We start from the raw sequence: 26,204 nt of genomic DNA on the forward strand, positions 1-26,204 counted from the left end.
TCAAAATGTGACTTAGCAACTGTGCGTGAATGCTACCATGAGTACTTACAAGTGATCGCCACTTACTGTCGCGGATGGCAATCAACACGAGCGTTTGCGTTTGGCCAAAGCAATAATTCGGAGCAAATTAGGATGTACCCGTAGTATTCAGTAGATCAAGCACATATGTGTCGACACCACGTGATTCTTTTCTTTACACTTCCTCTCGGTGCTTGGCGACATTTTAGTAGCGCGAATGACGCGACAAACAACGTCTTCCGACGATGCAAAGGAAGACGGTTTTACTGGTCTACGGACAGGTATCTTTGGAACTAAACACCAAGTTCCGAAATGGGTTCCGGTGACCTTGGTGAGTTGCCCGGTCCGATTCAATGAATCATTGTATGGACTGGCAGTTCATATGTACCACAGCTGGCCTTTTCATCCGTAGCCCTTGTAGTGCCGATCATCATGCTACGACGATATAGGCGTGGTGTTACTCCCCGGAACCTTCAGGAAGCTACTCCACCTCCTCGGCGAGGGCGAGGATCATCAATGCTGCCTGTTTCATTGCATTCCCCTGCAATACGACCCCGTCCTGCCTCACAAACGGTACCAAGGGAGGTTTCGACTCGTCTGCCGCCTCCTAAAACATCTGTATCAAATGAAGATAACCCTGAACAATTTTTCAACGGTCCTCTGTACACCCTCAAAGCCCTTAGCATCGCTACTGCTCTTGTGACGCTGGGTGCCACAGCCTCTATTTGGGGAGTAATGAAAACTCTCAATGCTCGTGATGTGCGCCCTTGCAATGTCATGACTATTCTTTCTGGAACTCAAGCAACTTTTTCTAATGCTTAGGCCAACGAGTTTGCGGAACGTATGCGCCATGCGGTGCTAACTAAATTACCCGTCCTCGCATATCAAATATATCGTCCAGCTGAAACTCACCAAGATGATGGTAATGATTCTACGCTAACAGAAAACCCTGCTTCTGAACCTGTGGGATGGAATTGGCAAGAAGCAGAGGACCGCCTTAGAGAAGCGTTTGACAAGGGGGGGTTTCATAGCTGGGCATCAGCTGCTCTAGTAGAGGTGGAGGCAGAAGCAACGGTCGAAAGAGCAAAAAGGGGTTTCACTCAAGCCCAGGACAAGCCGACTAGTTGAGAATGACACATCTTACTTCGAGGCGAATAGTCAGCAATATAATGCGGGAATAGCGCATGCATATATCATGGTAGGCATAACAGATGTAAGAGAAATGTGGATCATGCAGCGACGCGACATCCTACCAAGATGTCCAATATTTTGTATGCATACATCCTCTATGCAGCCTTGGCCAGGGTCTTCCTGACGACGTCTCTCCGCTGCTTCTTTACGACCATCACGCTGAACCGCTCAAAGTCGTTCAGTGATCGTCTCTTCTCCATGGCAGCACGCTTCTTGGCCCATGTTGAGGATTCCCACTTAGCAACGATTCCCTCCTTTTCCACTTGCTTCCGGATAACACCAGACCCTGCGCCGCGAGGAAGTTTTGTTAGAGCAATAGGGGTGAGGGTGAGGTGGCGGTAGGGGAAGGATTGGCGCGGTACGCCGGTGGTTGGGCCGTCAATGATTGCCTAAACATTGGCAGGACGGTGTGAGATCAGCTGATCATTCTTGCATACGATATCATTGTACACACCCGGTTATGGTCTATGATCTCAGCAATGACAGCGATCTTGCCTGCAGATGGGCCAGACTTGAGAAGGACCACTGTCGATACGTTAGCTTTAGCTCGTTCAGTGTAGCACAAGTCATAAACATCGTACCTCGTCCAACCTCTACGAAACGTTTGAAAGTCGAGTCCTACAAGTTAATAGCATTATTAGAATCCAATTCAATCACCGAGAGACAACGATCGTTCGCTATGTGCCATGTGATATGAGTGTTGCACCAATGCGTTGACTACATCGGATATGTGGCACCTCCATCCATCTCAAACTCGACCAGTTTCCATCGAAAACAATATCAGAAGTGGCACGATGCTTGATCAAGGGGTCCAGATACACAGAACAGCGACTTACAGTCATGGGGAATTATTTGAGGGTGTCCGTCGACGTCGTTGACGCTGGTCGTGTAGTTGAGATGATGTGTCGGAGTTTAGCACGGAATTTGCCGAGAGGTTATTCGCATCAGTCCCCGTGATTTACTTATCGTGAATTGACCGTGATAGATTCTAATCTCGAATTCTTACCCGGAACATCGTAGTACTGGATGGTGTCTGGAATGCGTACATGTGTTGCTATCAGCCGCGGCGGGAGCGTGCTAAGGAAATATGGCTCAAGACACCTCAGTAAGCACCGTGAGTTGTTGAGCAACGCTGTCATCGCGCACTCGAACTTCCAAGTCGACTCCGGGCATTGGCGATCGCATCATAGAAAGCGGCAAGGTGAGCTGCAAAACATAGGCATTGCGAAAGTAGTTGATACGGTGGTACACGAATAGTACAGGTACAAAAAAGTAGAATCAATCTTCTCTATGCTCTTGTCGCGGGTTCGACGAGGATCCTGCTTGGTGCTGACGCAAGTTTTAATACAACCCATGAAGCATGTGACGGAAAAAATACGCACTTGTCTCAGTTTTGCCAGATGAATTTTCAGTGTTTCTGCATAGTTCTCAAACCCTAGAGACACCATGGCGTACAGGATATCCTCGCCTCCGATCGTTTTCCGCTTCTCCATCTGACATTTCTCAGCGGCCTCGGAAGTAATGAAACTTATAAACTCTGAAACACATTCCTGAACGCACTCCTTGGCATCCTTGGCAATCTTAGCGGTGTGTGGAACGGACTGCTTCATGATACGGGAGACATTTGCAATCTATTAGAAAGATAAACAAGCCAATCAAGCCAGATGAACGATAGTGCGCACGGGTAGAAAACGATCCTGCTCCCGATACTCTCCCACCTCTTGGTCTGTGATGGGCGTCGGTTGTGGTGGTTCGTGTACTGTTTCTGGTACACTACCAGAGCCGTCCTCCTGCGGCGCGATCATGGGTTGAATCTCTGACATTTCGACCCTTAAGTAGCCCTGAGTGTATTCAGCGCGAGCTGAAGAGAGTGTAAAGGGCCATATCCGTCACCGCCAAAACGATTTGCTGACCTTCGAAGGCGATGGAATGCCGTGAATTTCCCACCGTCGGTGGCGGCAAATTTCTAAAAACAGTGTACTCCATCCCGAACAATATTATTCGTTCATATTCAAATTGGGAGAAAATAATCGATTTTACTGTACAAGCGGGAATGAGAAACGCCTATGTATCCTTCAAGGACGATCTGCAAGTAGAAGAGAAGATGCAAGTCAAGTACTACACTTCCCCTTGCTGGATCATATTGGCCAACTGACCTGCGGTTTCTCGAGATATACCGCAACGCTTCAGTTGACGGGCAAGGATCTTCTTTCTGATACCCGGATGCTGTACAAGAATCTTCTGCAGCGCATGCGGATTCTTAACAAGAATATTCAGCGCATGCACCAACGACACGAACACTCTGTTTCCTCCTCTCCATACATGATCGTGCTTGACAGCGATATTCTCCTTGACAAGGTTGCGGATCGTGACACGCGATTGTTCATAAAGTCGTTGGTGTATGCCTTCCAATCCATTAGCGGCGGTTATGCACGCATGGCCAGTAACATGAATTTGGTATCGAGCGAAGATGCTATGTTCTCGCTCCCACCAGTCCTCCATCGTCTGCTCCCTTTCGAGGTTTGTGATTGCGACAACAATGGGAACCTTCTTGTCACAGAGAAATTCATAAAAGAATCTGTAATTGCTCTGAAGCGCAGCGGTGATTCGGCCGGCACGAACGCAGAACAGAAGCAGGTCAACGCCGCCTTCCGCGTCCAACGTCTTGATGAACCGATAGGCGTTTGCGACTGTTGCGAGGTACTCTTTCCTTTCAAGTCCAGATTCCTCGATGCCAATGGTATCGAACACCTTATAAGAGTCCCCTTCGAAGTCGATGACATAGTCTTGCCAATGAAGCGTGCAGCGTTGTATGCTAAGAGATGTCTTTGCTACCTCCTCTCCTGCCATGAGGTTCACGACTGAGCTTTTGCCTGCACCGGCCTCCCCAAAGAGTACGATGTTTTTAGTCTTCCTAATTTATCAATGTTTAGTAAAGTACGGTGCAAAGAGCATCTGACGACGAAGTACGTACCTTGCAGGAATAGTAGATACCCTGTGAACCTCCGTCCCATTCTGCGGACAACACTGTTCGATAAGGTTGCAGACGGCGCGGCATGACTGTTCGCGGCGCTGCCTGACCTCATCTGTATCATCTTTGTTGATGATCAACGTGGTAATACACGCGTGGCCAAAAAAGTTCATCCCAAGTTCTGAGATGGATGTTACATTGTTCCTCCACCACTCTTCCGCTTCTCGGTCTTCCAGGCCTGCAACGACAAGGACGACAGGAACTCCTCTCTTCACTTCAGAGTCAATCAACTTGTAGTTGTGCTGGAGCGCCGAGACGTTCTTTATGCCCTGCGCGCAGTACACGAGAAGATGAATGCCCCCTTTCGCCATAAGAGTTTTAAGGAGCTTCTTGAGATCCTTCTGAGCTTTCTTGTCGGGGACCGTTCCCTCAGAGTCCTCATCAAGACCTAGGATCTATTTCAGTGACACCCCATAAAGAGTGAACTACACTGACCGGCCGTGTCAAACAATTGTACCTTTATGGTCTTGTTCTGAGTCACAACATCATGCTCATACACGGTGGTTTGCCTTGTGCATCCTTTGGCATCGGAGGAAGTGGGCACTTCCTGCGTCTTGGTAATCAAGTTGACCAAAGAACTTTTACCAGCGCCTGTTTGTCCAAAAATGACAACATTGCAAGTGTCTTTGCGACGTGAAGCTTCCTTGAGTCCAAGGCGTTTGCAGCGAACTGGACTCTGATCAAGGGTGCGGGACTGACTTCGAGTTAATGTCATGCTGGGGAAGAGCAGTCACCACATACAGTGAATGATTTAAGGAGCACCCGCGCTTGGGTGGAGCTTTCAGTCCGAGAAGTACCAAAGGTGTCTGTTTCTCTAACAATCACAAAGTGGGAACTGTCAACCGCATGGGAATTTCTGCTAGCTACACTCGGATGAAGCTGACTTCCAGTTAACTTCATATGGAAGAAAAGCCAGACATCACATACGGATTCGGTGGACGATGTTCTCCCAACCTCGGGACACGACGACATCGCGCCGGGGGACGTCGGCGCTATTTTCATTTCGGTGGTTGAGTTGACCGAAGAACTTTTAGTAGCGCCTGTTTCTCCAGCAATGGCACCATCGACCGAATGAAAATTGTGGCCAGCTGAATTCTGACCTAAGGTGTGAAACTGACTTGAAATTAACTTCATGCTGAGGAAAAGCCAGGCACCCCATACTGATTGAGTGGGCGATGTTCTCCTAGCCTCAGAAAACGACGACACTGCGTCAGGGGACATCGGCACCATTTCCATCTCGGTGGCGGAGTTAGTCGAGGAACTTTTAGTAGCGCCTGTTTCTCCAGCGATGATACCATCATCGACGAAATGAAAACCGTGGCCAACTGAATTCTGATGTGAGGTGTGAAACTGATTTCAATTGTTAACTTTATGCTGAGGGATAGCCAGACACCACATACTGATTCGGTGGACGATGTTCTCCCAGCCTCAGAAAACGACGACACTGCGTCAGGGGACATCGGCACCATTTTCATCTCGGTGGTCGAGTTGGTCGAGGTAGTAGCGCCTGTTTCTCCAGTAACGACACCATCATTGACCGAATGAAAATTGTGGCCAGCTGAATTGTGATCTAAGGTGTGAAACTGACTTCAAGTTAACTTCATGCTGAGGAAGAGCCAGACACCACATACTAATTCGGTGGACGACGCTGTCCCCAGAGTCGACGACATGGTAACAATGGGATACAACAAAAAGGCGTTTTGGCTTGCGCTGTGGGTGTTTTGAATGTCAATGATAGTCTTGCCTTCAGTTACGATTCATTGAAGCGTGCACACGCATCCAGGCACCACGTTCGAAGATCGATCCCAACATCTGGATTCAGCATGTTCTGTGCATACGATAAAGGCGTGAATTCGAAGTAGTATTGGTTTTGATTTATCTGGCATTAGGGTTGGACTCGAGTCGGAGGTGCTAGTAATTACATAATGACATTGGAAAACGGATAATATTACTTATGATCATACTACATGCCCGCTGCCCACTGAATACACGCTGTCAAAGCCTCTCATCGACATGGTCGGATCAACAAGTTCAAGTTAGCTAAACCAGGTTCCAGCTGAATCGGTTGGCCAAAGTTGATTACTCCCCCAGGAACCAAAGTTTTCAGCACAACACTCAACCGTGCGGAGCTTGTACTAGTGCAGATAAACATACAGTTGTCCCCTGCCATTCTCACGTGCATTGAGCATGCTGTATCTAGGCGTCAGGATCAATCTTCAATCTGCCGCCTGGACTTGTCACGTTCTGACGGGTTCCTTTGACCGATCTGGCTACCAATGAGGGAGACTAAAGGTCTGAGGGTTGAACCAGGGTCCTCTAGCCTTAATGTATCCAGAAACTGAGTACGTCACGTATCACAAAGCTTTTGCTGCATGCTTGGCACATGCTGAATCCAGACGTTGGGATCGATCTTTGAATTTAGCGCTTGGACACGTTACATCCTAGAGGATCAGGGACCGAGGGTAAGACTGATGGCACTCAAGAGAACCGTTAAGATGCTCCCTTCATTATCCTCAATCTTTGCAATGTCACCCTCTCCTACGAGACCATCGACCGTATGTACTGTCCGCTCTTCCTCAGCATAATACTAACTCGAAGTTAGTCCCACACCTCAGATCAGAGTGTAGTTGGCTGCAAATACATTGAATTCGAAGAAGCTTCACGTCGCAAAGACACTTGCAATGTTATCATTTTTGGACAAACGGGCGCTGGCAAAAGTTCCTTGGTCAACCTGATTACCAAGACGCAGAAGGTGCCAACATCCCCCGACGCCGAGGGATGTACAAGGCAAACCACCGTGTACGAGCATGATGTTGTGACTCAGAACAAGACCATAAAGGTACAACTGTTCGACACGGCCGGTCAGTGCAGTCCGCTATTTTTTGTTACCGCCACTGAACTAATTTACAGGTCTTGACGAGGGCTCTCAGGGGACTGTCCCTAATCCACAAGCTGAGAATGCTTTGAAGAAACTCTTTCAAACTCTTCCGAAGATACATATCCTCATGTACTGTGTGCAGGGCACAAAGGACGCCTCGGCGCTCCGGCGCAACTACAAGTTATTGTCCGAAGTCAAGGGAAATGTCCCCGTCGTCCTTATTGTTACGGGACTGGAACAACGAGAACCGGGAATGGAAGAGTGGTGGAGGAATAACGAGAGATCCATCTCAGACCTCCGGATGAATTTTGCTGGTCACGCGTGTATTACCGCGTTGACCATTAATGAAGGTGATACAAATAAGATTAAGCAGCGCCGCGAACAGTCATACCGTGCTGTCTGCGACCTGATCGAACAGTGTTGCCCAATGTACGTGCTTCATTGTCAGACCCGTATTACGCCGTATTTTGCTAAACATTAATGATTAGAAAGAATATCGTACTTTTTGGAGCGAGCGGAGTGGGCAAAAGCTCAGTCGTGAACCTCATGGCTGGAAAGGAAGTAGCGAAGACATCTCTTGGCATGAAAAGCTGCACACTCCATTGGCAAGACTACGCCATCGACTTCGATGGGGAGTCTTATAAGGTGTTCGATACCGTTGGACTCGAGGAACCGCAGCTTGGAATCAAAGACTACCTCATTTCTGTCGAAAACGCCTACCGCCTGGTCAAGGAATTGGACAGGCAAGGCGGCATTGATCTACTTCTGTTCTGCATTCGCGCCGGCAGAGTGACCGCTACTCTTCAGAGCAACTACCGACTCTTTCACGAATTCCTCTGCGAGAAGAAGGTTCCCGTTGTCCTTGCGATCACAAACCTCGAAAGAGAGCAGAGGATGGAGGACTGGTGGGACCAGGAACATAATAACTTTAACAGATATCAGATCCAAGTCGCTGGTCACGCGTGCATCACTGCCGCTAATGGACTGCAGGCTGGCACACAGATGGCAGACCACTATGAAGAATCGCGTGTCATAATCCGTGAGCTCGTCAAACGCTTTGCTGCTGATGGGCAGAAGCAAGCATGGATAGGAGGGCATAACCTGTTCGTCTCGTTAATGCGCAGGCTAAAGGAGCTACTTACAGGGGGTTCGCATCTGACGCGTAAGGATCTTGTTCCTCATCTCACGAAGCGTTGCGGGATATCTCCAGATGTCGCAAAAGAGTTGGCTAATATGATCAAGCACTGAGACTGATTTCGATACCCAGATCCGCTTACTTACTTTGTCCTCGTCAAACATGACTAGTAACTGCACGCAGTTCACTTACTACTTGATATAATTGTCTTACCTCAAAAAGTGTGTGCCTTTATTTGGTGTCCATCAACAAAGGAGCTTCAAGTGATTTCAAGTTATCGTAACTCGTACGTACATGAGGAATCAGGATGTCATCGTCAATGTCGACAGCTGCGTCTTCGTCGAAAGTGTCTTCGTCTATGACACTTCCAAATGAACTCTGGCTTCCAATCTTCGAATATCTGCCTCCACAGTCACTTCGTAACGTTATCTTAACGTCCAAGAAATTTCATGCAGTCGCTATTCGTCTTCTTTACAAGCACTTGATTCTGACGTCCCCGACATCATTTGTAACGGCGCACTCCTCACTATCTTCCATCCAGCCTTCACCGCACGCTCTTCTTCTTAGTATTTCACCGTTCGTACGGACCGTAGAGCAACTACAAGAAGCTGTCGCCGTTGTTTCCTTTGACGGGTTGAAGCCAATTACTGTCAACACTAATAACAATCGCCAGTCAACCAGGTCTCTTTTCTCTGAAACCAAGGATGTCTACCGACCAAGCCTGGTTGCAGATATGACACTTTACAACACTCTCCTATCACAAGTGACTTCCTTTACATCTCTCAGGCAGCTCGTCTTCCGCGGTATGATTCTTCCAGGAAATTTCCACTCGATCGTGCACGACTTCCCACACTTGCGTGATTTGGCGGTTGTGCACTGCACCGTTCCCTTCGTCCGCGCCCCTCCAGATATTGACCACACTTGCTTGAAGATCGAAACTCTTACCCTCCTTGACATTCGTGCTACTTCTCGATCTGATGATGACGACTTAAATCTTCCCCGTACCCGTCTACGTCTGCTTGCAAAAGCCTCAACCCTCCGCACTCTCACATATGATCACACCATCTGGGTACACCGCGCTTTTACATCTTCCTCTCCATCTCCCCCGCTTACTGCTCTCGACGTCAAGTTCCCTGTCCAGAAAGACCGTCCCAGAGTTCCGCTGGGTTTCATCCCGTTCCTTGAGACTCTTCCCTCCCTCCGCACTCTCATCTTGCGAAACCACGTACCAGCTCTCTCATTATCGCCAAGCGCTCTTCCAGCTCTCTGTGCCATTTCTGCCCCATTCGCTGCCATCACTTCTCTCAGTTCTGGCCGTAGTATTGTTAAACTCGACATCCGTGATGAGGCTGCGCTTACGCCACTTTACAAAGCATTTGCAGCAGTGCACTCTGATTTGTCAATGGTGCAAGAGCTTTCGCTGTTCGTAGGGGACTGGGATGATGAGCTTATGCTGGCCATCGTCGCACATTTCCCCAATTTAACCAAGTTACAAATCAGGTATGTAAGGGGAGGGCCAAGCGAGGTGCGTTATATTTCTCTCGTTTTCGCCGACGCTGATACTCATTTCCAGGACACCATCATCGGGATGGGTTCTCGTACACTATATGCTCTTCCACACCTGGTATCCGTACACATCTTCTGCATTCCTCTGCCCCTACCCCCTCAAAATTTCCTTGAGACGAATAACCTTGATGACGATACTGCATACGGCGCCCCCGGCATCGATGACACTTATTTCCAGAGCATGCATGACATCGATCCGGACGCAGACACGAGCTTGGAGCATGATAACGGCAGCGATGATTATGGCGTACCCTACCGGTGCCACGCTCGCAACTCTGACAATAGACTTACTGCCGTCTATCAAGACATAGACATGGACATGGTTACATACACCGTGTGTTGTTGCCACGGGACTCCCATCGTGTCGTCGTGCCAAAAGTGCAAAGTTGCTGAGCAGCAGGAACATCTTGACCAATTTGTCGATGAACCGGAGTTCGAAGAGCCCCAAGTGCCGGAGACGGAACCGTTCGACGATTATACTCGTGAACTTGTCGTACGTCTACTATGTTGTATCCGCACAGTTTTGGCTGTTCTGATCTTGTCCATCATTTGCATAGATCGCTTGGAACCGTGCTTGTCCCGGACTTCGCACTGTTCAACTGCACCCGGGGTGGGTGTGGCGGCGCGCGGACCCTACTGACTCCTGGGTTGCGAGGCCGTGCGAATCAGGCATTTTTGGCGATGTTTTCGAATCGCCACCTTGCGACGCGAGGTTACTCACAGATATCATAAAAAATACTGAATCAAAAGCACGCGACACTGGCTGGATATCACTTAGGCCATCCAGGTCGCTATCCCCGATTATAATCACGCATATTTGAATATGAGATTATTAATTCGGAATGCGCGGGGGCAGAACTGGCAATCGAGATGAAAAGGGTATTGGGATGAAGGAATGAAAATATGGAAACAAGGTTGAACTTGGTGTTTATTTCGGCGCTGACATGGTCATTCACCGTGAAACGGCATCGTCAGTTTGTCTCGCAAATACATAAATATTGTAGGTTATACATCTTCTATGTAGGTTAATTGTTGAAACGTTGATTTTCTGTGTATAATCTACTCGGACGATTGTCAATGTACTGGTTATAACACTTGGTAGACGTGAGTGCTTTAGGAAGATAATCGATAATCATCGATACGAACACGAACTTCGTGTAACAATCACAAAGGTGACTGAAGGGGTATGAGACGTCGTGAATCGACACAGACAAAGACTGTATGGCAAGCCGTTGATTAGAATTACTTGCAATCGAAGCTTCTGTGGCTCGACTTTTATGAACGCTACGGTTTCTTGGACTTGAGGTCGAGCATTGAAATTGGTGGACAGACATTTGAGCCAATACTGTTTCAAACGGCCATCGTCAACGCTAGTGAGTTGACGGAAGGGCTGAGATTCTGTCACCCAACATTGCCGCCACCATGCGAAGGGCATCCGCCAGCGGGAAGTAAGGTTATTGCCCACAAAGTACTTCAGAGTGTTATCGAAAGACCAAAGTCTGCAAGGCAAAACTTTCGTTGTTATTAATGAGTATATTGGTTTGATACATGATTTTGTCATCTTTCCTTTCATGCGTAGTGTTGCATCAGATAAGAAACCTACCGGTATTACATAAGTCTCTACGGACAATGCCATGCACCGAGGTCTTTTCAATCCTGGTCACGTATGGATCCAAAGACTAGTGCACGATACTTGAGACCAGATGCTATCGCCTGAGTGATAGCCTGTTGCGCGTGGAGGCCAGGCGGTCCGGGCGGAGTACAATCGACAAACCATGATTGATATAACAACGCCTTCTCAGCTGGTGAGTTGGCAGCAACGATTTGATGATACAATTATTAGGGCTCGCTTTTGGCGTAAGTCGGCAAATGTATGATACAAATGCCTACCAGCGGTACTGTCAATATATGAATGAAAGTGCATCAGAAATCCTTATTGCTACAATACCTGAAGCATCCTCACATCCATCAGAGATAGAAATCACGTCCCCGATTCTTGCAATGATATTGTAATCCTCAGCGACTCTTTACACCCTCGATCATGCTGTCGGGCTAGGAAAAGTGCGCCAAAAGGGTGTGCTAGGCGAACGATTGGTCACAGCTGATAGTCCATATGAAATTGTCTCGCTTTCTCCGGAAGACTCGCTGGGAAAGTCTGAGGCAGCCCATGATCGCGATAAATATATGAGCAAGAACGTTTTACAGCGAGCCTTGAAGTTTCTGGATGAATCAACTTGCCTTCGATAGTGATGTAAAGGACGGTTTTGTAGAGATCTTCGTCCGCCTTGATACTAAGTGAAATATCACCCAAGGCTTGTCCGCGGGGCCTCCGTAGCAAGTCCTTACCAAATCTCAACTTCAAGGCCCCACCATGAACTGTCAATGGACGGGGTTGCACTGTTACAGCCCATGAGCAGAACACGAATGAATGCATGACGGGAGGACATTACACAGTGCAATATTATAGAAAAGGCCGTTGTGAGTGGCTATGATTACTTAATTATTTGGCTGATCAGAACACCACAGCCACAATATTTTGCCGGTTGATGCCTATAGTGAACCTTGTAAGTATTCTGGCCAGCTCCTTGATCCTTTTGACCGTCATCTCGCCTTTGATAGGCCCCAGGTATAAATAAGTACTACTCTGACACGTGTTTTATATTCCAACTATCCTCCATCTCTTCTTGAACTTGCATTTCACTTGACGGCACGTCTTTATCGATATCTCGGCGTGGACAGCAACCAGTGTGAAACATTGGTCAGTCACGTGATACGAAGTAACCTTGTAACTAAATACCTTGGATCTTGCATGAAGATTTTGTCCATCGATATCTACAGCTGCATTTTCGTCGACAGTCATCTATTCAATGTCGCTTCCAAATGAACTCTGGCTTTCAATTTTCGAATATCTGCCTTCACAGTCGCTTCGTAATGTCGTCTTAACCTCGAAGCGCTTTCATGCAATCGCCATTCGTTTTCTTTACAAGCATCTGATTCTAACGTCTCCGACATCGTTTGTAACGGCGTATTCGGCGCTGTCTTCTATCCAGCCTTTACCGCACGCTCTTCTTCTTGGTATATCCCCCATCGTGGAGCGCCCCGTGGAGCAGCTAAAAGAAGCTGTTGCCGTTGTTTCCTTGGCGGAAGCTGACGACTGGACACCTATTCCCCTTAACCGGCAAACAAACAGGTATCGCTTCTTCCAAATCAAGGATGCCTACCAACCACGCTTCCTTGCCGACGCTACCGTCTACGAAAATATCCTCACTCAAGTTACGTCTTTTACCTCGCTCAGACAGCTCGTCTTCCGTGGTATGCTTCTCCCGCGAGATTTACACTCCATTCTGCGCGACCTTCCAAACTTGCGTGATTTAGCAGTCGTGCACTGCACCGTTCACTTCACTGGTGTCTATATAGACGTTGACCACACTTCTCTGAGACTTCAATCCCTCACCCTCCTCGATATCCGCGCTGTATTCCCATCTAATGATGATGACACTAATCCTCGCAATCCCCGTACCCGTCTACGAATGCTTGCACAAGTCCCCACTATCCGCACCCTTACATATGACCACACTGTCTGGTTACATCGCGTTTTCACACCTTCCTCCCCGCCTCCCCCACTCACTGCTCTCGACATAAAGTTCCCCATCCATAAAGACCGTTCCAGAGTTCCGCCAGGCTTCATCTCATTCCTTGAGACTCTTCCCTCCCTCCGCACTCTCATCTTGCGAAACCACGTTCCTGCCCTTTTATTATCACCAAGGGCTCTTCCAGCCCTCTGTGCTATTTCTGCACCTTTATCTACCATCTCTTCTATCTGCTCTGGACGCAGCATCATCAAGCTTGATATCCGCGACGAGGCTGTGCTCACGTCACTCTACCAAGTATTTGTAGAAGCGCACTCTCACTTGTCGAGGGTACAAGAGCTCTCCCTGTTTATAGGGGACTGGGATGACGAAGTTGTGCTGGCCATTGTCGCGCGTTTTCCCAATTTAACTAAGTTACAAGTCAGGTATGCAAGGGGAGGTCCAAGCGAGGTGCGTTGCATTTCCCTTATTCCTTCTCTCCCTCCTCATCTCCGACCCACATTTTCAGGATACTATACTCGGTATGGGTTCGCGTACACTGTATGCTCTTCCGCACCTCGTATCTGCACATATCTTCCGCATCCCTCTTCCCCCGCCCCCTCAAAGTGTCCTTGAGGCAAGGAAGCGTGATGACGACACGATATATGGCGCCCCTGGTATCGGCGATACTTACTTCGAGAGCATGCATGACATCGATACAGTCACGGATACGCTGATGGAGGGTGTTCTCAGCCTGCAGCAGCTGCCTTTCTCCCAAGACGTCAGCGTAGACTTTATGGACGAGCAAGGTAATGTCTAGATTACATTTCCAATCTCAACGCAAGTTTAATCCTGAGTCTGAAGAACCTCGAACGTCTGAGCCATTTGACGAGTACACTCGCGAACTTATCGTACGTCTGTTTTGTTATATTTTGATTGTGGTTCCGGAGGCACTGATCATGCGATGCACGTAGATCGCATGGAACCGTACTTGTCCTGGACTTCGCACTGTTCAGCTACACCCGGGGTGGGTGTGGCGCCGCGCGGACCGTATTGACCACTGGGTGGCGAGGCCGTGTGAATCGGGTATTTGGGGCGATGTATTTGGGTAGAACGTTGGTGCAGAGCATCTAGGAGTAGAACCAAGATGACAAAGTGAGTACAGGGACGAATAAGAGGGAAACAGATCGAATGTGACACTACCAAGGAATCCTCGAACAGATATATCTACACAGAAGGTGGCACGGCGATTTTTTTTATCATTTCGGAGGTAGTTTTTTATATTCATATATATAGGTACCCGAAGTAAAATTTTGTAGGTTGTATTTGTAGGTTTTTTGTCGTCTGCGAGGGAAGTGTATTTGCACATTTCCTTCTGTATTAGAGGTATTCTGTGAAGCTTTTTATTGTACTGTATTTTTTGATGCAGTGTTCTTTCTGACTCCTTGCCCTTGCGCCCATCTCAGATTTGATCGTTTAACGAACAGTCCTGCTCGAACTGTAGACCTGCGAAAACTTAAATCCGATCATGTATCATGCTTGAAGCTTGAAGGTTCGCGCTTCTCGTGCTTATGCATCACTATTCGGATGGCAGGGTCGGTTTTGACAACAGGTCCATCCGTGATATACGCTCTAAAACCACTAAGTGTACGTTCCATGGCATTCTATAACCTTAGTAGTATCAGAAACGATAGGACTTCATCGGAAGCGGTGATTAGACAGATAAATACAACGAACGACAGCGTGGTTTACATTTTTTTGACTACTTTCAGGCATACGCAGGCTGATAGAACAAAGGTACATAATAGTTAACATATCGTACTATTTCATCTACAGCCTCGACTGGGTCACACTGAGACCTCCTAATAATTGATCCGCACATTAAGTCATTCTTGTCCTCTCCCATTCCTTATCTTCCACTTCGTCCTCCTCCGACTAAGGCTGTAGCTGCAGTAGGGTGTTTGGCCAGGAAGCTGCCTCGCCTGAAGAGTTTTCCCGCTCGATCAGCAGTTCGCTCCATGCTTTTTCTAATTTTATCCACGCCGAAAGACCATCGAAATGGAGATAATACTTGAGATCGGCTAGATTTGGAAACAGCACTACTAGGAAGAGGTGCAAACGCGATGCTTCCGACACCTTCGACTCTCCGACATGCAGTTTGCAGAGGGTCGTCTGCGTGGTCCAAAGTTCCAGGTTTCCATCCGGCGCACGGGGAAGTGTCGGAAAATGTGTGGCATCGAACGTTAAGTGCAGGTCATGAAGCGACTTGCACCTGGTGGCTAATGAAAGCACCGAGGTCAAGGTGACCTGATATTCACCAGGTACGTTTGACGCGAATGTCAACGTACGAAGATCCGGCCAAGCAACTGCAACGTCCTCGACGAACGCGTCATCCAGGCAGTATTTTCCAATGTCAATAAATTTGACACTGGACAGCCTCCTGAACTGGAGCAAAGGCCGGAAGATAGAGGAATGAAGTTGGTCGTCAGGCCCAAGTTCCTCCGAGGGGTTTTCCGAATAGTCGACCACAATGATATTTTCAAGGAATGCAAATGTTTTGTAGGACGTAGATAAGGATTTGATGACCGCGGTGATTTCGGCTGGTCCAGTAGCTGTGTAATATGAGATTTCGAGGACCGATAGCTGTGGCATGGCAATTTTATGAAGGAAGGATGTGCAATTTTCCAAGCGGGCGCCAGTGAGATAGAGATGTTTGAGCGTACTCAATTCAAGTGGCATACCACCTGGTGGTTGGAATACCATATCGCTTGATTTGCCCAAAGCCAGTGTAAGGGTTTGGAGACTGCGCAAATGCTGGATATCGGGAATGATCTGGTTCATCAGATCCATGCGGAGTGGGCCAATAGACAGGACATCCAGCTTCTTCGGCAGCTTAGGTGCTTTGGAAGGACAGGCCGAAAGCTTGTGGGTACTGTGTAGTGATAGTTGCCGGAGGCCAGGCGCTTCAGTAAAAATAGCATCAAACAATTGCTCTACCTCGTGCATCGGAGCGCGGGGCAGTATGTTAAATGTGAGGCGTTCCAATCTAGGCGAGAGGAACTGGCGAAGCAACGAGAGTTCTGGACCGAAGTCCAGCCAGTGCCGAGATATTGTGTTGAAATGCAATGTGCGCAGTCGGGGGAACAACACAGCAGGCGGGAAAAGCTCTAAAAGTTGCTGTACGACCTGGCCAGTTGGTTTTGGGGCACGATAGGTGTACTCCGTAAGAATAAACTCGCGTATCCTTGCTGCATTGATCCGGACACGCTCCCACTCCGTGGGTAGCGGTTTGCGGGAAAAATCCTGCAAAGAGTACGGTGAGCATCGTCCTGTCAAGACTCAAGTGGCAGACATCACTCACCATAGTGTTACCCCACCAGACATTCCAAGTGTCTCGCGGGAGACACTGGATGAGGGGTGTCAAACTGTCCTGTTGAGACCATAGCATGTCGAGAGCGAGATTTGAGAACGCGGAGCAGGTCATCGCCATGTTTCGCAAGTCCGACTTAGAGGACTTGACGTGTTGCAGTATATAGTAGACGATCTCGTTGACTTTGAGAGCGTTATGCATGATGAAGAGTTGTTGGTAGCCCTCGGTCATTTGTACGATCCTTTTTATATATCCAATCGTATCCACAAGTCCATAGGTCTTCAAGTCTTTTGCCTGGGTAGTATTCAGTTGTGGTGTGGAGCTCACAGCGCCATTGACTCTATCGGCTGCATTGTTGTGGACAATAGTTGAAACTAGAAATTATTCAACTGGCACTGTGGACATTTCTCACCACTGTACAATGGTGTGTTCTCGCTAAATGCGGGATGCTTGCAGTACAGTATTCGCTGCGGGATTGCTGAAAGCAGGATAAGCGCACATAGATGCCCACGTCATCCCGTGAAAGCCTCACCATCCACGGAGAGTAAGTTTGAGACAGATGTCGAGCACTTGCTTTACTCAGCGCCTTTGGTGGTCCTAGCAGCGGGTCAAAGAAATCTATGCCGGCCACTAGGTCCAAACATGAATTCAATGTATGTATTGACAACCGACTCTCGATTCAAGCACTAGTCGAGGCTGTTGAAGAGGATATTTTAGACGTGTCAATAACAATGAACGAACGTGCACACTCAGACTTATGAGAAACGTATCTTCATTCGTCTATAATCTGTCAAGGGGGACTAGTGCACACTGAGGTTCCGTGTTGCGAACGCGTTACTAGCGCTGAACTACAAAACAATCTTGCACGGACGCCTCATCATGCATCACTGTTCACGCACATATCGGATGCTGAGTAATAAGAATTGTATTCAGGATCCCAACAGGTCTTCCACTGGCGTCCGAACTTGTGGGTGGGGCTATGTAACATTCTGTGAACTTGCTCCAGCAAAATTCCGAGGCTGAACGAGCCGCAAAAAATCTTCAGCGCCAAGGACAAAGCTGTGATCCACTTTTTCCGAGGCAGGTGGAGCCCAGTATCGACGTGAGATCCGCAGTAATTGCCAATGCCTTCAGGAGTGTGGGCAGATAGAATCACAACTTCCATATCTTGCTTCAGGAGGCTACAGTTGAACGCTGAACCTTGAGCTATAATAAGATCCGGGAGACCGTGAAACAAAAGAAGAAAAACAGAACTCATCAATCTCGATCCGTCCGCAGTTTGTCCCGCGAGAATTCCAGAGAGTATCCAGATTCCAGCACGATGGCGCATTGCGATGACTTCTGGGATAGGGGGTTCCTCTGTAGCTCCTGAGCACGCATCATGTGCAACGAGCACTCCACAATTTCAATAGTGATATTAAGAACGACCTGAGCAGCCACAGCCTCCTGCAATGCAGAGCGCACGCCAAGCACCATTATCAGAAAAGACAACTTGAAAGAAAAAACATTCCTTGCTTCTCGGATGGCAGGGTCCATATCCGCAGCGCCCAGCTACTCTTGGAGTCCTATACTCCAAGAAGTTCGCCCGCGGCAGAGTCTGCATCTTGCAAGATTCCATTATCTACAGGCACGAGTTCTGGTGTGAATTCGGACGAGTCTGACTCGAGTCTGAATAAAGGCTTTTCGCGGATGTCATCTTCAGAACTGAGGGATAAATGCGTGCGTATCACAGTGACTCTGTCTGTCTAACGTTTAAATGATTGACTCACATTAAACATCCACGGATCAGACAGAACAGTGTTCCGTAAATAAGGGCGGGTACAGCATCATAATTAGGACGCTGTAAGGGTCTTCATGTGTTTGGTGTTTAAAATGAAGATGCAACGTCAGTGCCACCGGAAATTATGATGGCTTACTAATAAGACAGCTTCAGCTGAGGTGCCCGAGCTTGGCCCGAGCACAGCCAAACACCCTCTATCTCGATCAGTCACTAGTCATCTTCGATCATCGATCAGTACTGTCGCGGGATAATCTGCTTGACGTCGAAGGGAGTCACCGGCGAGTCACATCGGTGCATCAGTGCTTCAGCCAACACCCTATCATACTTTGGTGGTAGTTACCAATGATCAAAGCTGTACACAAAACAAACGCATCTAAAAGTCGCTGGCTTGGAAGAAAAAACAAGTTTCATAATGTGGCAATGGTGTAAGGACAGTGCGCGAATGTGTCAAAATCAAAACTCTACAAATACAAAAAAAATAATGGAATTATGTCTGTTTCACCCATCTTGGTCAGAGAACAATGATATCGGTCTCTGCAGAGGTGCCGGCGAGCTCGATCGTTCAGACTCTTGCGGGTGACGATGTCCATGAGACGACGAAATACGCATCGGCGGTTCAGGGTATGAGATACCCTCAGGAATAGGCGACATCTGGTAATGCTCATCAGGTCCTCGACTTCTTGAGCGAGGATATTGGGAGCCCGGTTCTGGTGGTTCCCCTGAAACGGGCATGAACCCTGCTGGCCATGGAGGCTGTGTAGGTGTGGTCGACTGGTAGGCGCCGTGTGAGTCTTGTGAATGTCTTTCGGATGTCCGGGATTCTTCATGAACCGGAGGAAGGGGCCGATTTGCGACATCTGGACTTAGAAGATTGTGGTGTGCTTGATGAGAGTGGTCAGATGGAGTCGAAGCTTCATCGGACTGTAAAACATGTGAACAGAAGATGCATTTCATATCGGAGCACATACCGGGGGTTCAACAGTTATATTTGGAACACTGGCAGCTGATTGTGTTCGCTGGTGGAAACGTTGCCTGAAGTTAAAGTAGTCGAGCGGATTTCTTGATCGTGGTGGACTCCGTTTCTGGGATGGACCTTGCGATGATTGGGACTCTATTCGACTTGAAGCACGTGAATCAGTATGTGGGGCGGGGATGTTTGACTCCCTGGGACGCTGATGTCCAGGAGGTGGGACAGGTTGCTAAACGAGCATAAAATTAGTGCCCTGACATTGAATACTGGTTATAATATCGCACAAAATCTCTTACGGCCGGCCCAGGAGTTGCTGTAGCAACAACTTCTGGGTCTACACGCCATTGTTCTACCAAATCTTCCCTCCGACTTTTCTCGGGGGGATATCCACCGCGTGATGACGTACGTCGTTCAGTCTGACTTTCACTCCTTGTGTGCGTGGAAGATACATCGTGACGAAGTGAAACTCCGTGTCGTTCGGTGGGGGCGCTTACAAGCTCGTATTGAGACATATGCGTCGATGTTGATCGCGACATGAGAGATGGAGTATGCAGACTTGGGACTGGGATTGGGGCAGGTTGCGCATATGCGAAATCGCGAGTTCTCACAAGAGCATAGTTTGAGTCCTCAGCATCATATGAAGGACCGCGACGTGAGCGGTTATCTAAGTCGTGTGGGTGTGTGCTAGAGCTCAGGGACACGGGCTGATAAAGTTCGTGTGGCGGTGGGATTGGAATGTACGATGTCTGTGGGTCTGCTCGCGGTATCCAACCATCTCGGGGAACGTCAGCTGAGTGGCTAGAGGTTGTGCGTATTTGCGTAGGGTAAACAGTCTCCGCTGGGGGACTCGTTGGTGGCGAGGGCGTCATGATTCTTCTTGGAGGGGAATGGGACGGGACTGGGGTTACTTGCGGTGGTGGAACTGGCATAATAGGAGCTGCATGTGGCGCAATACCATACTGCCCAACAGGCGGAGCAGACTCCGGGCGCACGCTGTCCATAAAAAATGAGTACGATTGCACATGGATATATGGTTACATACTGTCTTGAAGATCGTGGGTGCGCCCGGGGCTGTGAGCGTACATCATTATTACGTTCGGAGTGGACCGACTCTTCTTCCTCTTCTTCGTCCCCTCCATCTGGTAGGACGGCAGGCCGATGTACTCGTCGGACCGGTTCATCATCATTTCTTATCGTGCTTCCTTCGTCGAAGCCGAGCCGACGTCCGATTGTTAGGCCCTCTTTGTAACCACGCCGCCTGCCATCCTCGTGTGCGAGCATCACCATCTTCTCTTCCTGCAACTTTCTTGCTTTTGTTCTGGCTCTCGCAGCATCCGCCTCGGCTTCACATTTCTGAGCAGAAACCTGATTAATGATATCCTGTGCACGAAAAATTTCCTTTTGTGCATTTTCAAGCTGGAGCTTGTACAGCTTCAACTCCTCGCGAAGACGAGCTGAGTCTTGTTCAGCGCGCTCACGATTCTCGGTTGCTTGACGCAATCGGTTGAAGTATTCGAGCGCACGGCGCTCTGAGCTGTTAGCCCGGTTGGACTCTGTCTCGAGACGTTCAGAAGTGACGACAAGAAGTGCGTTGATTTCGCGGACTTCATCGTCGCGAGCGATGAGACGGGCGAGGAGGTGGCTGCTTGAGCCACCGTCTGTGGTGGTATGTTGTGACCGATGACGGGAATTTGATTTGCTGGGACGACGAGGACGGAGGTAGCTGGGTGGTGAGGATGGAGAGGATGGCCCAGACTCGAGATCGTTGGGGTGTTCGTTGGCAATGCTGATCCTATGGGGGATGAGAGGGACATTACGATATATGGTTGTTAGCATACCTTTGTTCATCATCAAGGTCGGCGAAAGGACCCATGGACGATGATAGGCACGATCGAGCACCTGAAAGGATGCTGATAAGCTGTGGAGTGAGAACGTATGATCAGCAAAGTTAAAGGATAAATAGCACAGGATGGAAGGCGCAGCCTCGTGTAATCCGAACCGGATGAAGGAGGGCGTAAATATCAATTAATGGATGATGATTATGAAAGCTGGGGTATGTGACCTGGAAGGGCAGGAACCGGCGACAGGGAAAGTCATGACTTGTACACGTGTTTCAGGCATGCAATGCTATTCACGGAAGGCCTGAAGAGGTAAACAGAAGCCATAGACATACCAAGATGGTTAATCTGGTTTCGAGAATATGATCTCGTGGCCTACACGAAACTTGTATTGACGGCAGAGGTCATTGATACAACGTTGGTGACTATTGTGATTACACGAGGCAGATGAGTTCCTGTAGTAATTATGACGTGTAACCTGCGGGTAGACATTGATGCGTGCGGGGAAAGACGTATAGGTTTACTCCATAGGGAAGCAGGGCGGAGATTTGGACTAGCTCCTTGATGACCCATTGGGATCGACTGGTAAGGGCGTGGTCATCGTGCGGTTGTTTGGCAAGAACGTCTGGAACAAACAAATATGATATGTCACTTATATTAGTCAGCTAAAAAGTAGCCAATCACATGTCTCCTGATATAATTTGATCACTGTTCCAGCTCACCAGTCATCGTCGTCGTCGTTCTCGTCGTCGTCGCCGTCGTTGTTCAAGTGTTCTTATTGTTACTGATCTTTACTGTGTTATAGCGAAAGGTATACCCAAATAGAATCAGTTAAACATTCCAAGTAAGCTTATCTCCCGTTGCTATCAAACATAGTTCTTATCGCCTGCTTAGACAGAACTTGCCTTATCGTTTTCCTTTACAGCATACCCGAATTTCACTATGTCTCACGCATCCTATTCTTCTCACTCCCAATCCATCATGACCGAAGACGAAGAAGATTGGGAGGACTACGTCAAGGGAGGCTACCATCCTGTTCACATCGGTGACTCGTTTTCAGACAGCAGGTATGTCGTCGTCAGGAAGCTCGGCTGGGGTCATTTCTCCACAGTGTGGCTCGCAAAAGACACAAAGTAAGCAGGCACATCTTCTCTCCCCACGTGCAGTCCGTTTATCTTTCCTTCCGTTTTTTTAACCGATCAGAATGAATCGTCATGTCGCGCTCAAAATCGTAAAGTCCGCGCCGAGGTACACAGAGACCGCCCTCGATGAGATCAAACTACTCCAGCGTTTGATCACATCTAACACTCTTCCCGTCGCCCCAACCCCTGATAATCCAAATCCTCCACCATCCCATGCCCACACACATCCCGGGAGATCACATGTCATGTCATTTTTGGATCACTTCCGACATAAAGGTCCTAATGGCACTCACGTGTGCATGGTCTCTGAAGTCTTGGGTGAAAATCTCCTCGGCCTCATCAAACGACATCAGAACAAGGGCGTGCCCATGCATCTCGTCAAACAAATCGCGAAGCAAATCCTTCTAGGTTTGGATTACATGCATCGTTGTTGTGGCATAATTCACACAGGTCCGTTATTTTTGCCTCTCCCTCGGACCTCATGACCATGTTCCGACAGACTTGAAGCCTGAAAACGTTCTTATAAGTATCGATGACGTCGAATCTATCATTCAGACCGAGGTTGCCGCGTCAGCAAATGCCACATCACCACCCACCCGACTCGTCGGCGTACCACCTTCCAAAGGCCGTGGTGGCAACCAGACACCTCGCTCCGAATCCGTTTTCATAACCGGATCTCAGCCCCTACCGTCCCCATCCTCCTCCTTCGGCAGCAGCCCCATGTTCGATAAGCTTGCATTCGGTATGAGCAAGATCGATGGTGAGGCCACCTCCAAGCCCGGATCTTACGGATCTAGTTCAATGGCGAAGGATGGTTCAGCTGGATCAGCTGCAACATCAGGATTGGGCCCCATGGACGCCTCCCTCAAGCGCGCAGACTCGACAGAGGTGGCCGCAGAGCGTATCTCAAATGTCTCACTCCATCCATCCGGATTCAATAAGACGCCGACACCTCACCCTGCCCATCCTCCAGGGCCTTCACTACTGACACAAATGGCCCCCTCCCAGCCCCCAGTTACAACATCCTCTCAGCCACACGCTGTATCGACTTCCAAAGCATCTGTGGAACCAAGTGCTGTCGATCCAAAGCTTTCCACCTCTGTCATGTCTATGGATTCGGTACTGGCAGAGACATCTACAACGTCTAGCCTGCTCGAGAGCACTACGAAGATCACAGTCAAAATTGCGGATCTTGGTAACGGTTGGTACACTTCCTTTTACATTATTGTCATTGCGTTTTTCATTGCATTTTCATGGCTGCTCATTGACATTCGCTTCGGCGGTGCTTTCTATCTTCGTAGCTACCTGGGTCGAGCACCACTTTACAGATGATATTCAGACGCGACAGTACCGTTGTCCGGAGGTCATTCTTGGAGCTAAGTGGGGCACTAGTGCAGATGTGTGGAGTGTTGCCTGTTTGGTATGTGCAACAATCATCATCGCTCAGGGCATACTGCTCATACACACCTCAGGTATTCGAACTCATTACCGGAGGAGACTATCTCTTCGATCCCGCGCCAGGCCCACGGTACAGCAAAGACGATGACCACATCGCCCAGATCATAGAGCTGCTGAGAGAAATTCCGAGGTCAGTCGCATTTTCAGGGAAGTATAGTTCGGAGTTCTTCAACCGGAAAGGCAAGTTTCCTCGAAATTCCCTCCGATACGTTCTTACCGTATCACACTCTAGGCGAACTCCGACATATCAACAAGCTTCGGTTTTGGCCTCTTGAAGCGGTATTGCATGACAAGTACCTCTTCCCGAAGGACGAAGCTGATGCTATTTCTGCCTTCCTCACTCCGATGCTCCAATTGCACCCCGAGCGCCGTGCAAAAGCTTTTGAGCTTGTACATCATACATGGCTGGACGGTATAACGGTGCAGGGCGAGATCGATATCGTCCGGCGGGCCGAAGAAGAAGAGGCTGCAAGACGCAAGTCTACAGAACAAATTTCACTTGATGCCGATGAGGTAGATGCCATGAAACCTGTCGGGGAGGCGGGTACCGGAAGCGATGATGGCACACTGCAGCGGGAATCGGTACAACCGCATCAAGCGCCCATACTATCTGCACCTCCTGTCCCGTCATCCTCCACCGCCAAGGAGAATGCGAATGCCCCCTCCTCAAAGTCATCGCATGTCCGGTAACCATTTCCTGTTTTGTCTTGCACATAGACGTGTGCACTATTATACCGTAGCACTTTTGTTTTTCTCATTTCTTACCATCATATTGTGTTGCTATCTCACAGTCTTGTCTGTACCCATAGACCGCGACGCGATGAACACTAGTACTTACCTGCCCTGCTGTTTGGGTGCCCTTGTTTGCGTAGAGTTTCTATACCAAGAAATGTAGTAAGTAGAATATGGAGCCGTAGTTCACAAAGTGGATGAAGGTAGACCTGTATGCTAATAAAGAAGTAGTTTGATTGTTCTTGACGATCCTTAGCTGTCGGAAACTCGCTACATTCTTGGTAGCTTTGAACTTGTATTGGTATTACTTGAGGGCTACGATCCATCTTCACAACTAATAGACCGCTCCAAACATCAATGACCTCGAGGTCGGTATTGTGAATTCGTGAAGTGTTTGGAGTATATCAATTCTACCCCTGGTCGATCAATCTAACTCGCCAAATTGAAATACCGTGTCCGATACAAGGCAGGTAGGTTGTCAGACTCTCCTTGGGTTTGTCAATGGAGGTACCGAAGTCCATCGCAGAAGACTCTCTCACCACTCGTCTTAGACCCCGCCTCTTCGTCACAGCTAGCGGGCCGAAGTTCATCCGATCGTAGTATGCAATGTGTCCTCCGTGAGACCCGAGTTTAGGCTACTAGTGTAGTACCGGCCGGGATTGCTTGCAAGAACCCGGTTCCCACTAAGGTGAACTACGCGATCCTGCATGTGCTCGAAAATGAAGGGCCCCAGTGTTTCCACGGTATAGCGTTGCTGCTGCTATTTCGTCAAGACGATGTAGATGAGCTCCTCTTTCCCGCCTATGGTCATGCATAGGACTCGGCGTTTGGGGTCTGGGGTGTACATCGTATATTAGGCTTGCACATGCAGCTGTAAGTCATACTTAGTCAGAAAGGACGAACCATGTACGTGGAAATGGGGTGGGCATCAGAAAACACACCATCAATTATGGCATCTAGCACATATCCTCGATTGAATAGAGCTTCAGATCGTCGATGACAACGATTAGCCGAAGAAACAGAAGTTTGATTGAACGTGCGTGGGTTATGTCGCCGTTGAGGATGCACCAAAATCGATGGAAGATCAAATGTGGGGTCCTTCGACTATATCTGAGAAAGGCTCACGGTGGATGTCGTGGAATGCCGCCAGCCCCAAATCTGCAGCCGCCACAAATAAAGCAATAGAGATCCTCACAGAAAACCGACATACTTCCCAAAACCCTTAAGGTTATACCACCGAGGTTGGAATCCTGCACCACCGACAGAAAGAGTCTCCGGAGTCTGCCCAGCAGCTTCGGAGTGAACACCATCACCACCCAGGGCTCTAAGGTTCATAAAAAGTGTCTTGTCGACAACACACACGACGGCAATCAGGTCTTTTGACGGACCCACGAACATCCTGAACCTGTGTGAGTGGGGAACTGAAGTCATTGTACTCAACGTTCTTTTTGACCGGTGCTGCTCGACTGTTTGTTGTGAGGGCGTTGATAGTATCACGTTATCAAGGCCCTCACAACAGAGATGCC

At 48.6% G+C, this 26,204-nt stretch overlaps 13 protein-coding genes across 13 annotated transcripts; 5 read left to right on the forward strand and 8 right to left on the reverse strand.

The window, feature by feature from the left end:
• Window positions 1-167: 167 nt before the first annotated feature.
• HD556DRAFT_1346199 (uncharacterized protein) lies at window positions 168-1,181 on the forward strand. Its single transcript, XM_041302245.1, has 3 exons — window positions 168-349; window positions 412-777; window positions 841-1,181. Exons 1-3 carry the CDS (start codon window positions 236-238, stop codon window positions 1,144-1,146), a joined length of 786 nt encoding a protein of 261 aa, XP_041163608.1. The 5' UTR covers window positions 168-235; the 3' UTR covers window positions 1,147-1,181.
• Window positions 1,182-2,184, reverse strand: HD556DRAFT_1346205 (ribosomal protein L14-domain-containing protein). The gene is made up of 4 exons (XM_041302246.1): window positions 2,046-2,184; window positions 1,791-1,827; window positions 1,664-1,734; window positions 1,182-1,598 (listed from the first exon to the last, which is right to left on the reverse strand). The coding sequence occupies exons 1-4, from the start codon at window positions 2,049-2,051 to the stop codon at window positions 1,305-1,307; spliced, it is 408 nt and encodes a 135-aa protein (XP_041163609.1). The 5' UTR covers window positions 2,052-2,184; the 3' UTR covers window positions 1,182-1,304.
• Window positions 2,185-2,399: 215 nt separating this feature from the next.
• Window positions 2,400-3,135, reverse strand: HD556DRAFT_1346208 (histone-fold-containing protein). Its single transcript, XM_041302247.1, has 3 exons — window positions 2,892-3,135; window positions 2,592-2,840; window positions 2,400-2,538 (listed from the first exon to the last, which is right to left on the reverse strand). Exons 1-3 carry the CDS (start codon window positions 3,030-3,032, stop codon window positions 2,488-2,490), a joined length of 441 nt encoding a protein of 146 aa, XP_041163610.1. The 5' UTR covers window positions 3,033-3,135; the 3' UTR covers window positions 2,400-2,487.
• Window positions 3,123-5,798, reverse strand: HD556DRAFT_1346209 (P-loop containing nucleoside triphosphate hydrolase protein). Its single transcript, XM_041302248.1, has 6 exons — window positions 5,641-5,798; window positions 5,168-5,353; window positions 4,982-5,119; window positions 4,676-4,934; window positions 4,184-4,628; window positions 3,123-4,123 (listed from the first exon to the last, which is right to left on the reverse strand). Exons 1-6 carry the CDS (start codon window positions 5,713-5,715, stop codon window positions 3,328-3,330), a joined length of 1,899 nt encoding a protein of 632 aa, XP_041163611.1. The 5' UTR covers window positions 5,716-5,798; the 3' UTR covers window positions 3,123-3,327.
• Window positions 5,799-6,765: 967 nt separating this feature from the next.
• Window positions 6,766-8,366, forward strand: HD556DRAFT_1439626 (P-loop containing nucleoside triphosphate hydrolase protein; the record flags this gene model as incomplete). Its single annotated transcript, XM_041305987.1, has 4 exons — window positions 6,766-6,795; window positions 6,843-7,101; window positions 7,151-7,547; window positions 7,607-8,366. 4 exons carry the CDS (start codon window positions 6,766-6,768, stop codon window positions 8,364-8,366), a joined length of 1,446 nt encoding a protein of 481 aa, XP_041163612.1.
• Window positions 8,367-8,611: 245 nt separating this feature from the next.
• HD556DRAFT_1231355 (uncharacterized protein) lies at window positions 8,612-10,640 on the forward strand (the record flags this gene model as incomplete). Its single annotated transcript, XM_041297424.1, has 3 exons — window positions 8,612-9,778; window positions 9,827-10,066; window positions 10,377-10,640. 3 exons carry the CDS (start codon window positions 8,612-8,614, stop codon window positions 10,638-10,640), a joined length of 1,671 nt encoding a protein of 556 aa, XP_041163613.1.
• Window positions 10,641-10,705: 65 nt separating this feature from the next.
• Window positions 10,706-11,652, reverse strand: HD556DRAFT_116240 (uncharacterized protein). Its single transcript, XM_041296098.1, has one exon. The coding sequence runs from the start codon at window positions 11,453-11,455 to the stop codon at window positions 10,952-10,954; it is 504 nt and encodes a 167-aa protein (XP_041163614.1). The 5' UTR covers window positions 11,456-11,652; the 3' UTR covers window positions 10,706-10,951.
• A 7-nt stretch (window positions 11,653-11,659) lies between these two features.
• HD556DRAFT_116168 (uncharacterized protein) lies at window positions 11,660-12,304 on the reverse strand. Its single transcript, XM_041296096.1, has 2 exons — window positions 11,768-12,304; window positions 11,660-11,717 (listed from the first exon to the last, which is right to left on the reverse strand). The coding sequence occupies exon 1, from the start codon at window positions 12,251-12,253 to the stop codon at window positions 11,915-11,917; it is 339 nt and encodes a 112-aa protein (XP_041163615.1). The 5' UTR covers window positions 12,254-12,304; the 3' UTR covers window positions 11,660-11,717; window positions 11,768-11,914.
• Window positions 12,305-12,686: 382 nt separating this feature from the next.
• Window positions 12,687-14,500, forward strand: HD556DRAFT_1305463 (uncharacterized protein; the record flags this gene model as incomplete). The annotated part of the gene is made up of 4 exons (XM_041299788.1): window positions 12,687-13,859; window positions 13,918-14,197; window positions 14,253-14,299; window positions 14,363-14,500. 4 exons carry the CDS (start codon window positions 12,687-12,689, stop codon window positions 14,498-14,500), a joined length of 1,638 nt encoding a protein of 545 aa, XP_041163616.1.
• An 823-nt stretch (window positions 14,501-15,323) lies between these two features.
• Window positions 15,324-16,959, reverse strand: HD556DRAFT_1231676 (uncharacterized protein; the record flags this gene model as incomplete). The annotated part of the gene is made up of 2 exons (XM_041297451.1): window positions 15,324-16,691; window positions 16,750-16,959. 2 exons carry the CDS (start codon window positions 16,957-16,959, stop codon window positions 15,324-15,326), a joined length of 1,578 nt encoding a protein of 525 aa, XP_041163617.1.
• Window positions 16,960-18,716: 1,757 nt separating this feature from the next.
• HD556DRAFT_116444 (uncharacterized protein) lies at window positions 18,717-21,551 on the reverse strand. The gene is made up of 5 exons (XM_041296099.1): window positions 21,347-21,551; window positions 20,551-21,300; window positions 19,793-20,501; window positions 19,507-19,737; window positions 18,717-19,459 (listed from the first exon to the last, which is right to left on the reverse strand). Exons 1-5 carry the CDS (start codon window positions 21,379-21,381, stop codon window positions 19,037-19,039), a joined length of 2,148 nt encoding a protein of 715 aa, XP_041163618.1. The 5' UTR covers window positions 21,382-21,551; the 3' UTR covers window positions 18,717-19,036.
• A 504-nt stretch (window positions 21,552-22,055) lies between these two features.
• HD556DRAFT_1346278 (kinase-like protein) lies at window positions 22,056-24,924 on the forward strand. The gene is made up of 7 exons (XM_041302249.1): window positions 22,056-22,190; window positions 22,241-22,479; window positions 22,550-22,938; window positions 22,988-23,689; window positions 23,790-23,908; window positions 23,961-24,126; window positions 24,179-24,924. Exons 2-7 carry the CDS (start codon window positions 22,289-22,291, stop codon window positions 24,634-24,636), a joined length of 2,025 nt encoding a protein of 674 aa, XP_041163619.1. The 5' UTR covers window positions 22,056-22,190; window positions 22,241-22,288; the 3' UTR covers window positions 24,637-24,924.
• Window positions 24,925-25,799: 875 nt separating this feature from the next.
• HD556DRAFT_1439632 (uncharacterized protein) lies at window positions 25,800-26,076 on the reverse strand (the record flags this gene model as incomplete). Its single annotated transcript, XM_041305988.1, has 2 exons — window positions 25,800-25,836; window positions 25,889-26,076. 2 exons carry the CDS (start codon window positions 26,074-26,076, stop codon window positions 25,800-25,802), a joined length of 225 nt encoding a protein of 74 aa, XP_041163620.1.
• Between the last annotated feature and the right edge of the window lie 128 nt (window positions 26,077-26,204).

This window comes from Suillus plorans (assembly GCF_016647745.1).
Source record: "Suillus plorans strain S12 chromosome Unknown HD556scaffold_11, whole genome shotgun sequence".
Taxonomy (NCBI): domain Eukaryota; kingdom Fungi; phylum Basidiomycota; class Agaricomycetes; order Boletales; family Suillaceae; genus Suillus; species Suillus plorans.